The sequence below is a fragment of the Achroia grisella genome, unplaced genomic scaffold, assembly GCF_030625045.1.
Source record: "Achroia grisella isolate CSIRO2021 unplaced genomic scaffold, CSIRO_AGI_Agris_v1 utg848, whole genome shotgun sequence".
Classification (NCBI taxonomy): domain Eukaryota; kingdom Metazoa; phylum Arthropoda; class Insecta; order Lepidoptera; family Pyralidae; genus Achroia; species Achroia grisella.
This window is the reverse complement of record NW_026713041.1, coordinates 577,044-588,837: the sequence shown is the minus strand read 5'-3', so window position 1 is coordinate 588,837 and position 11,794 is coordinate 577,044. Positions and strand designations below refer to the sequence as shown.

Below are 11,794 nucleotides of genomic sequence, written 5' to 3'. Positions count from 1 at the left end.
GTGTGTATATTTTATATGCAATAACGCGGCGGCCACCATACTCGCTCAAGCATATAACACATTCGTAAACTCATACCCCACACAAACAAAATATTAAATATAAATAAATAAATATTTATTACAAATAAATTAATACTAATCTATACATCTATACATATAAATAAAATTGGAATGTCTGTTTGTAATATTGAAATAACCGTATTTTACTACATGCATATGAATATATATATGGTACATATACTAAAATAACATTTTTTATAATTTTTGTCTGTCTGTCTGTCGATCTGTTTGTTCCGGATAATCTCTGAAATGGCTGGACCGATTTTGACAGGACTTTTTTTGGCAGGTAGCTGATGTAATAAGAAGTAACTTAGGCTACTTTTATTAAAAAAAAATAAAGTTAAATTCCACGCGGGTGAAGTCGCGGGAACAGCTAGTAATAAATAAATGTTAAATATTGTTTATACAAGCAATTCTTCCATCAATATTTTATTTTTGAACTAAATGATTTATGTAAGGTAATTAAAATACTATATCTTATATTGAGCTTGTATGGTGGACATATCTCTGTTTAGTGTTCTCTCGGTTCCATGGCAGTGGTTACTAACTTTGGCAAATGTGATAGCTGTATACTTTTGTAAATAAAACGTTATAGAAATTCTATAAATATCTTCTATAGTAAATAATTCATAGAAATAAAACAAATGTGGATTTACCATTTTCGTATGTACCTATTTAATCCTGGCTTCAGTTGGTACAATATATTTTTAAATGACTACATACATATAAGTTTATTAATAGTCTTATATATAATAATGCACTTATATTTGTCAAAGTTTCTAATTACTTCGTTATACGTCAACCTTATCATACAGGATTAATCATAAAGCCTGTATACCATGCCGAAAGTCAGAACTCATTTAACTGAAATCACATTCACTAAGAAAAAAAGCGAATCGGAAAAAATTTAAAGATCACATGACAGTGCAGGTCGAATTAAGCCTTAAAAATATTTTTGTGTAATTAGGTTCTTCAATATTATCCATTTTTATAAATGAATACAAACTATATAAATGTTACGTAAGCAAACGGGCCTGCGGATAATTAGGTAACACCAGGGGAATTGCAAGTGCGTTGCCGGTCTTTTAAGATAGTATTGAGACTGACTTTTGGCATAGTGTATTCTGTTTAATTAATCCCTTATAAGTTTATATAATGCTATGTGTGTAATGGTATCTCAGTGATGTTCTATGATTGTGGTTGGTGTGAGGAAACACAAGAAGACTGTGTGAAATGATTCTTGTACAGCGCAAAGATGAAATACTGCAATTCTCTGAAATAGATAAAATAAATGTAACTAGTAATACTGCCCCTCCACTCAAGTAATGGCACCACAAAAAAAAAAATAACAAGAAATAATGCATTTTAAATATTATTTTTTCTCATTAGAAATTATCTACATTATTGAACCACATATTATTTATATATGCTATAATTAATTGAGCTAAAGCTATGATGTATTTTGAAACATGCAATCAATTTTTTTTTTAATTAAGTGATATTTTTGAGCAAAGGTGCTTACTGTTAACTGTCTTATTAAACCATACGTTTATAGTACAGAGAATTGCAGTGATTTATTTTATTGTTTAATTATAATAGTATATTATTGGCTGCATGAATATCGTGGAGGGCGTATCAATATGTAAAATTTAAAGAAGTTGCTTAGACAAGTGATGTACTTACTCATCTCATAGATAAACTGTTGAAAACTAGTGATTGAAAATATATAGTTAGGTATTATTAAAATTTAAATAAATAAAATAAGCCGATTATTGTTTTTAAAGTTACCAACTACAAAGGCAAAGTACAATACTTTGCCAATATATAATTGAATCTGGTCATAGAATATATTTATTAAACATTGAGGTCTATATACTATAGACATCATATTTGAATTAATTCCATCTTTATTTTAAAAGAACTTTTGTGGAATATGTATAAAAACATTATAAAGGAAATTATTTTCCTGCAAATAAAGTGCCTATTAAATCTCGTGTCTGGAGGTTATATCATGAATAGCAGTATAAGCTTGTTAAATTCACTCTTAGTTTGAATTCCTATAAAAAAAAATATTTCAAATACTCTCAGTTTGTTAATGGATGACTAGAATAATATTAGAATGACAGTAGAGTGATATCCATTAGTTACATATGTATCATATTTCGACTGGTAGTAAATATCAACTTTAAATGTGTACAACTCCTTAAGCACGCAAACTAGAAAATCTATTTAATAGAGTGTTACATAGAAATATCTGTGTTTGAAATAATTAAATAAACTAAGGAAATATATATATTTCCTTAGTGTACGTGTACCTTATGAGCTACAAAATGTACGTGTATTAAAAAAAATACCTTTTGCATTATTTTAATAAGACTTGTTTTTCAATAATTTTACTTATAATTTGATAAATATATACGGTCTTTTTTTCTAAATTCATTCGTAATTTGTTACAATGTCCGTACAGATGAGTAGTTAAAATATAATAGATTACTTAGACATTTTACTATAATATAATTTAAAAATTATGCATTTAACTTAAAATGTATAGTACTCGTACATTTGCACAGCCTCCATTAAAGGCACGCATTTTAAAAATATGAATTGTATCGTTGGAGATTTAATATTTTTTATGGTTAGCGTTTTTATATTCCTTGTGTTATAGCGTGGTGATATGTTTTTTTTTAATTTTAGTAAATTTTGTAATGTGAAACTTTTAGCTTTTTGCTAGAGGTCAGTATATCAATAATTTAATATATGTATATTTTTTATCTAATAAACTTGAAGATTTCAAATATTTAATTTATAAATACAATACATTAATTAAGCTTTTATTATATTAATTATAACCTAAAATCTCAAGATAATTTCTTATATAGAAATTCTACTTTTTTAAATGTCTGCCGTTCTTAGAATCACGCTATTACGCACGGAGTATGGAAGGTCCATTTTAGTTTGTAACTTTTCTGAAAGATCTTTGTCGACAGTTTCAGTTATAATTTTATTGAAATTTGTTGCACTATTTTTTTTAATATAAATTAATGGCTAATTTATCTGTCTTTTCATCACCCTTTCATTATTCAAAATGGTGTACATTTTCGAATTTTTGTGATTATGAGATTTTGTGAAGTGACCAAAAGGTCAAGATTCCAGAACATAAACATGCGATTGAAAAAAAGTCAAGTTTAAAAAATAATTTATTTATTTATGTAAAATGGTTTATTCTACAGTATATTACATAACTTCATGTTACATAATAATGACTAAAATATTACAATATCAGTTGGTCGTTTTGTCACTAATACCACTGACTTATTTTATGAACACAAAATAACTTCAATGAGATTAGTGGGTAAATTAATATATAATTGAAATATATAACGCACCTGGTTGACACTGTTTTTTACCATCAAGTGGTATAATCGAAACAGTTCATTTACCTGTTTATAATTATCAACTTACCTGGAAAGAAATACAATTGAAATATGTGAAAGAGAACGGTACGTTCTATAAACAATTCTTGTAAACAGAGTATGTATTGTTAGGTACATATAATTGATTGCACTTTGCATATTATACAGTAGCTTTTGTCCGCGGCTTACATCATGATCTTTATCCCAATTTCCAGATAACCTTTTTTTAATCACAGATTTGTTTAGGGACTTTCATCTTAATATGATTATGCCAGTCGCAAGATGTCCCTTCTGACGAATTGATTTATGAAAAAGCCTCTGGCGGAGGTCAGCAGCGCCACCGTTTTAAGTTTTTCATAATCCAATCAGTGTCGTCCGCTGGTCCTTGCGAACTCTGTAGTGATGGGAATTGGAGTGCAGACTCGACGCAGGTGTGTTTCATAGCAAGCACCTTCTTGCGTCATGTTTGGTGGTCCGATCCGATCGCCGTTGTATGAGGATGTGTCGCCATACTTTCTAGGTATTATACTATATATAAAATAATAAATATCAAATATTTATTACCTATCTCTATCTATCTCTGCTTATATCTAATCTTATTTAGAAATTACGTATAATTATATATCTATTAATCGCTGTCTTTTATAGAATATATACTGAAACGGAAAATTCGAACGCGTTTCGTTAGGACAGTATATTTATAATGTGTTTCACTAAGAATATTCGTGCTAAAGCAAGCAGATGTAAATGTCTGGCCGGGTGGTGACGGATGGAATCTTCCAAAATGGAAAGTAATAAGAATGCTAAATGTGAAAGTACTTCGCACAGACTGATAGCTGTTCTGGACCAAGTGGAGATGCGTCTAGAGCGACTGCGACGTGACACAGTGCGCATCGAGGAAGAAAGGGACTCCCTACTCTTCACATTGGACAGTGTCAAGCATTCAGACCTGCTAAACGATGTCAGCGAATGTAAGTTTCCATTTAAATAATTCTTCTCTAAAGTTCTCAATATCAGTTAGATTTCAGTTAGATTATCAGTTCAGAAGAAGACTGAACACTCGTCTGCGTGGGTACATAAGTCTCACCTATTTCTGCCGCCAAGCAGCTTCATTTATAAGCTGTATTTCTGTAGGACAGTGTAGATTAAGCAGTGAAACATGAAATAAGAGGCATTACATCTTAGTCTTCTGGAATGGCAACGCACATGTGGTATCAGTGGTGTTGTTGACATGTTAACACGATGATCGTAGCGTTGTTCATGCATATAAGCAACGGTTACTGCTTACCTTCAAGTTTACCGTCAGCTTATTCGCAATGCTAACGGTCTTATTCTAATATTCTTAACGGTAATAAAAAAGAAAATTATAGTACTATCTGTATACCGTGCATAAATGAAATCAGGTAAAAATATTCCCTGTGATAATTTAGAATTAGATCTCATGAGTATATAATGTATATGTATGTAAAATTTTATTCGAATTCATCTAACACTTAGCATGAAAAAATATCAAATTATTATTTTACAAAATTTCTCGACTAGTAATTTACTAAATCATATAAAATTAGAAAGAATAAAATCGTACCGTGTGCTAGAAGTCTCTAAATTTATCAGTGTTTCTCTACAATATTATGAATGTATTAAACATATAAACCTTCCTCTTGATCACTTTATATTTTAAAAAAATCACTTCAAAATCTGTTACGTAGTTTTAAAGTTTTAAGTATACATGTGGACGGACAGACAGCGACAGCGACTTTGTTTTATACTATGTAGTGATATGTAAACATTAAATTCTTTATCACAGGGAAATCTTATCAAAATAACAATTCCAGTAATTTTTAAACATTATCTTCATATTGTGTTTTCCTACAATCTAGTACAGTGCATTAGTCACAGAGATTGTACGTGGATTTCAAATTAAAATTCGAAACAAATTAAATACAATTAATATTATTTAAATTTGAATATATTCCTTTTTATTTATTACTAGCTACCCGCCCCTGCTTCGGGCGGACGTAAATGTATTATATAATAAACATAATAAAGATAATATGTAATTAAATATATTTGTTTATAGGCGACAAGGATGAAATAATGCAATACGCAGAACGGATCCTGGCGCGGGCGATGACCGTCGAGGTAGCAGTGAGGACCGACCGGGATTCGCAGCAGGAGGAGGCACTGCATCAGGTAATATTCAAGATAATTAATATATATTATACTATTTATTTTATTGTACAGGCCGATCGTCCCTGGAACTCCTTCACGCTCGATTCAATGAGTATTTGCAGAATATAAAAATCTTTTCAAATCCCATTACCGCTCCTCTGTAATTCCAACTATACATAAATTTCTTCTTGTTCTCTATCAATATGAACAAAATAGCATGTCTGTAATATGTCTATATGTATATTATTATTTTCTTTATTTTGATAGCCTTGGTGGTTTAGTGGTTTAGTTTTATTTCCTATGGTCGCGAATTCAATTCCTCGCACGGTATCAACATTAGTAATCATGAGTATATTTATTATTGTTTGTATCAGTCTGGGCGTTTTCTATATATATTATGTATGTATTTTTTTTTAAGTATCTATCTATTTATATCAGTAGTCTAGTAACCATAACACAAGCACTGCTTAGCTTGGTACTAGATGACGCTGTGGGAATTGTCTAGAGATATCATTATTATTATATTATTTTTAAATAGCACATATTTGTCAATGCCCAATGTCAATTCTCTGTATATAATTACACTTCTCTACCAGATTATCTGTAATTGCTTTGAGCGATAAGACCGTCTTTTGTATTAGTTAATGTAAATGAATTATTATAAATATTTATTGAATGTAGTGCATTAGAGAGTATAAATAAATAATAAATAAATATAAAAATACTATAATAATCTAGAAGAAAGAACTACGGTTTTGCGGTTGACATGTCATCTCGACAATTGACATGTCTCTGACTATCCCGTTTGATATAATTGTCGTGACGGCACTGAGGTCTTATAGTATTCAGTATATAGTAGTATCTTTAATTTAATAAATTTTAATGACAATAAAGTAAACAATTCGATAACATCAAAGTCTTCTGCGAGAGAGAGTAATTTCGATATTTGTATTCAAGTTAGTAATATATTATGTTAACTGTGCTTTCAGGTAAACATATACATAGATCAACTGGTAGTGTCCGTACAAGAAGATGCAGTGGTTGCACACACGCGTTGTCAGATGTATATAAATGCGTGCTCCTCACAGCCGGACCCCAGTACCGGTACCGACAAGAACTTCGAGACCGCCATCCTGGGCTGCACGCTGGACGACCAGAAACGTGTAAAGAAACGTCTGCAGGGCCTCCAAGATTATTTCGCCAAATTGAAGTTACTACGTGTTAGTGAGTCGAGGACTTGATTCGTAACAAGCTTGTCAATATGTTGCAAATAGCCTAATTTTCTCATCAAAATTATATTATAAATATTTGGCTATAAGTTTCATTCAGTGGTAAATTATAAGTGATAATGTTAGTGTAAGAGAATGTATTATTTGTGTGTGTGTACTTTCTATTCAATAACGAGGCGGCCACCATACTCGCTCATTCGTAACACACACACACAGACACACACACACACACACATTGCGTACACATTCATAAACCCATACCCCACACAAACAAAATATTAAATAAAAAGCAATATATATTAATTATAAGTAAATGACTATTAAATTTAGATAAATGAATATTAGATATAAATAAATGAATACTAATAATAAATAAATATTTAATATCGTTTAAAGCATGCAAGTTTTCCATCAACGTTTTATTCTTGAACTAAATAATTGATGTAAGGTAATTAATCGACTATATATATCTTGTTTTAAGCTTGTATGGTGGACATGTCTCTGTTTGGTGTTCTCTCAGTTCCATGACAGTGGTTACTAACTTTAACAATTGTGGTAGCTAAAGATAAACCATTATAGTAATTCTATGGATTTATATACCTTTATTCATAAAAATAAAAAAAACGTGGACTTACTATTTTCATATGTTCTTAGGTGATTCTGGCTTCATTTAATAATATATTCCTGGGTTAATAATATATTTTTTAAATTACTAAATACATATAATGTAAGTTTATTAATAGTGTTTCTAGTGATAATGCACTTTTGTTTGTCAAAGTTTCTAATTACTTCGTTATTCGTCCACCTTGTCATACAGGATTAATCATAAAGCCTGTATACCAAGCCGGCAGTCAGAACAGATTTAACTGATATCACATTCACTAAGAAAATAAGTCAATCGGAAAAGAATACTTACTCATCTCATAGATAAACTATTTAAAACTAGTGATTGAAAATATATAGGTAGGTATTATTAAAATTTAAATAAATAAAATAAGCCGATTATTGTTTTTAAAGTTACCAATTACAAAGTATAATACTTTGCCAATATATAATTGAATCTGGTCATAGAATATATTTATTAAACATTGAGGTCTATATACTATAGACATCATATTTGAATTAATTCCATCTTTATTTTAAAAGAATTGTGGAATATATATAAAAACATTATAAAGGAAATTATTTTCCTGCAAATAAAGTGCCTATTAAATCTCGTGTCTGGAGGTTATATCATGAATAGCAGTATAAGCTTGTTAAATTCACTCTTAGTTTGAATTTCTTTTAAAAAATATATTTTAAATACTCTCAGTCTCATAATGGATGACTAGAATAATATAAGTATGACAGTAGAGTGATATCCATCCTTACTTTCCATAACTATCCATGTACTTTCGATGTGAACAATTCCTAATGCACGCAAACTAGAAAATCTATATAATGTTTGTTACATAAAAATATCTATGTTTGAAATAACTATGTAAATTACATGTTACGAGCTACAAAATGTACGTGTATTAAAAAAAATATCTTTTGTTTTATTTTAATAAGACTTGAATTTCAATGATTTTACTCATATTTTATAGGTAGGTATCAATAAATTAATATTTTTTTAAAATTTTAAGTTGAATATTTAAAATGCTTAATTTATAAATACGATATATTAATTATGCTTTTATTACATTAATTAGAACCTAAAATCTCAAGACGATTTCTTATATAGAAATTCTACTTTTTTAAATGTCTGCCGTTTTTAAAATCACGCTATTATGGACGCACGGGGTATGGAAGGTCCATTTTAGTTTGTAACTTTTCTGAAAGATCTTGTCGACAGTTTCAGTTATGATTTTATTGAAATTTGTTGAAGTATTTTTTTTGATATAAATTAATGGCTAATGTATGTTTGTCTTTTTGTTACTCTTTAATCATTACATAGTAAAAAATAAAGTTGCTATCGCTGTCTGTATGCCCTATGTATGCTTAATATAATCTTTAAAGTTTAATAGAGTGACTCTAGAGGAAGGTTTGTATATATAATACATGTACAGCCGGGCTAGCTTAAAATTATAAATTTGGTAAAATCTTGATTGAAGAGGAGTATAGATATAGATTTTTGTTAATTCCAAAATATTGAAAACGTTTTTATGCGATTCAAAAAAAGTCAAGTTTAAAAAATAATTTATTTATTTATAATAAATGGATTATTCTACATTATATTTACATAACTTCGTTGTTATGATCATTTCACATGTTACATAATAATGACTAAAATATTATAATATCAGTTGGTCGTGTTATCACCAACACCACTGATTTATTTTATGAACTCAAAATAACTTCAATGATATTAGTGGGCAAATTAATATATAATTAAAATATATACCGCACCCGCTTGGTACTGTTTTTACCATTAAGTGGTATAATAGAAACTGAGGTAATTTACATGTTTATATTGATAAATTTACCTTGAAAGAAATACAATTCAAATATGTGAAGGAGAATGGTATGTCCTATAAACAATTTTTGTAAATAGAATATATATTGTTAGTTACTAAATTGATTGCACTTTGCATATTATAATATACACTAGCTTTTGTCCGCGGCTTTCATCATGTTGTTTATCCCAATTTCCAGATGTCCTTTTTTAATCATAGATTTATTTAGGGACTTTTATCATAATATGATAATGCCAGTCCCAAGATGCTCCTTCTAACGGGTTGATTTACGGACATTAAAATAATGAAAAATCTTTAGATTATCATGTATTTAGATACATGACATTGTATTGCGTAGTTTTCCATCTTTCTATACCTTTAACATCATACACTAGCACCATATTCTGTGCCCAATGAAAGATTACTATAGATTATTTTTCACAAAACTGGATTAGATTCAAATCTGGATAAAATAGATATCGAAATTAGATTTCAAAGTATATAGTATGTAGACCTGCTGATCTACTAGATATACACAGAAATGTGTCTATAACAAATAGCTCTATGACTGCATGGAGCGAACGCAAACCGCGTCAGTATGTCGCATCTATTTCACAGATGGCACTCGTCTTTCTTCCTTCTTATTATTTATAATCGGTTAAATTTGTTCAGTGTTTGTATACATTTAACTAATTATAATATTAAGTCGTATCCCCTGCATTATTAAGATAAATAACCCATGATATGTCATACGTAAAGTTTAGTCAGAAATTTACCAGAGCTTGTACTATAGCCACTAAGCAACTGATAGAAATCATAATATAGTGTCCGATTCGAATTCGAGAGCTTCGTAAATAATGTTATTTATGAAACCTCAACCAACTATATCGTCTATTAGATCCAATTATTACTAAAGGCGATCCTATCGGCTTCAAAAAAGGCTATGCTTGTGGCGGATGTGATTTATAATTATATTGAACATCTTAAATGTCATTGAATTCCGATTATATACTCATGTATGAGCGCAGTTGCCTTTCCTTTTAAGGATCAACAGAACCAAAAAAAATATATACCCATACTTGGACAAAAGTGAATATGTGCAGTAGATACCTTCACTTATTTAAAAAAATCCATCGACTACAGTATACAGCGAGCGTCACATTAAAAAATGTCTTATAACACTTCATTAAAACACATTGCAATTAAATAAATGTTTAGCACAGCACTGTCCGCACATTCACATTTTGCAATCAAAATGTAGCTTTATTAACTACGTTATTAAAGGCCACTGTTCCGTGACATGGTAATTTGATGTGGATGGCGATCAATCATAGTATCCTGCAAGCATTTTTGAGCACGTTTTTCTTCTTGCCGCCCGGTCTATGCTTCACAGGTCTCAGGAGTATGGTCCCATTGCTGTTTTGGTTTGTGAATGTGCCTACAAATAGTAATAATATTAGAAAGTTAGTTTGACAACAAATTCTAATTCTATACATGTAATAATCGCTATTACGGGAGATATATGAGAAATACTATTGTTAGGGGATTTTATCAATGTTTGTGCGAAATATTCTCAGAAACGGATTAACTAATTTGGGACCAGTTTTGACTAATGTACTATGCTAAGCTTCATTTAAAATATAGAGTTTATTCTAATTATTTCCAATCGGTTTACAAAGAAAAATTAAAGGTTTTGTATACCTTTAATTTGTCGCGGTCTGAGCTAGTTTTTTTTTATAAAAATGAAATGACCCTGGACAGTTCATACAGCGCCGTCTAGTCCCAAGCTAAGCAGATATTGTGTTATGAGTACTAGACAGCTGATATAAATTAGTTAATAATATGGTTAATCAGATCTTAACATGTATAGTTTTATTATGAGTTCTTATCTCAACATACCACATAAAAATATTCATAAGATACAATGACAACGTCAGTATTTGTTTCGTATAATATTTTAAGGTCCATTACATGTATTCTAGTAAATAAATATATAATTTTTGGAATTATTTATAGGTACTTTACTATTTCTTTTGTAGTTTAATTGAGGATTGACTACATAAGTCCAATAAGACCGTATGCATACACAAGCCTAATAAGTTCAAGTGGCATATTCCATGTATATATAACTATATTCTATATATAAAAAAATATGTACCAATGACAGGCGAAACGCACGGTGGTGCAATTTCATCGGAGTCCTCCCGACGCATATCCGCCAGGCACCTTGCGGCGAGCGCGCGGAATACCGCGCCCACATTCACATCTTCTTTCACAGATGCCCTCATCAGGCGGCAGCCGAGCGCACGCGCCACCAGCTCCGCCTCATCACTAAGAATACAACGGACATGAAGAATTGTTCGACATGATGTCCACTGATACCTTTTATAATTGCACAGCTTGCCATCGACAAAGTAGAATTTAGTCAAAAGGTAATAAGTATTAAATTGTGTATTGGATAATTGTACTATAAGTACTCGTAGTT

General features: G+C 30.2%; 2 protein-coding genes across 2 annotated transcripts in view; one reads left to right on the top strand and one right to left on the bottom strand.

Annotated features, from left to right (window-relative positions):
- Positions 1–4,302: 4,302 nt before the first annotated feature.
- On the top strand, positions 4,303–7,568 carry LOC131852391 (BAG family molecular chaperone regulator 2-like). Its single transcript, XM_059203067.1, has 3 exons — positions 4,303–4,444; positions 5,554–5,666; positions 6,635–7,568. Exons 1-3 carry the CDS (start codon positions 4,330–4,332, stop codon positions 6,884–6,886), a joined length of 480 nt encoding a protein of 159 aa, XP_059059050.1. The 5' UTR covers positions 4,303–4,329; the 3' UTR covers positions 6,887–7,568.
- Positions 7,569–10,548: 2,980 nt separating this feature from the next.
- LOC131852387 (ras-related protein Rab-23) overlaps positions 10,549–11,794 on the bottom strand; it is a 28,694-nt gene continuing 27,448 nt past the window's right edge. The window contains exons 5-6 of the mRNA XM_059203063.1: positions 11,468–11,640; positions 10,549–10,747 (exon numbers count right to left, since the gene is read on the bottom strand). Of these exons, the coding sequence (XP_059059046.1) occupies positions 10,638–10,747; positions 11,468–11,640 (283 nt within the window). The 3' untranslated portion in view covers positions 10,549–10,637. The remainder of the gene's footprint in view (positions 10,748–11,467; positions 11,641–11,794) is intronic.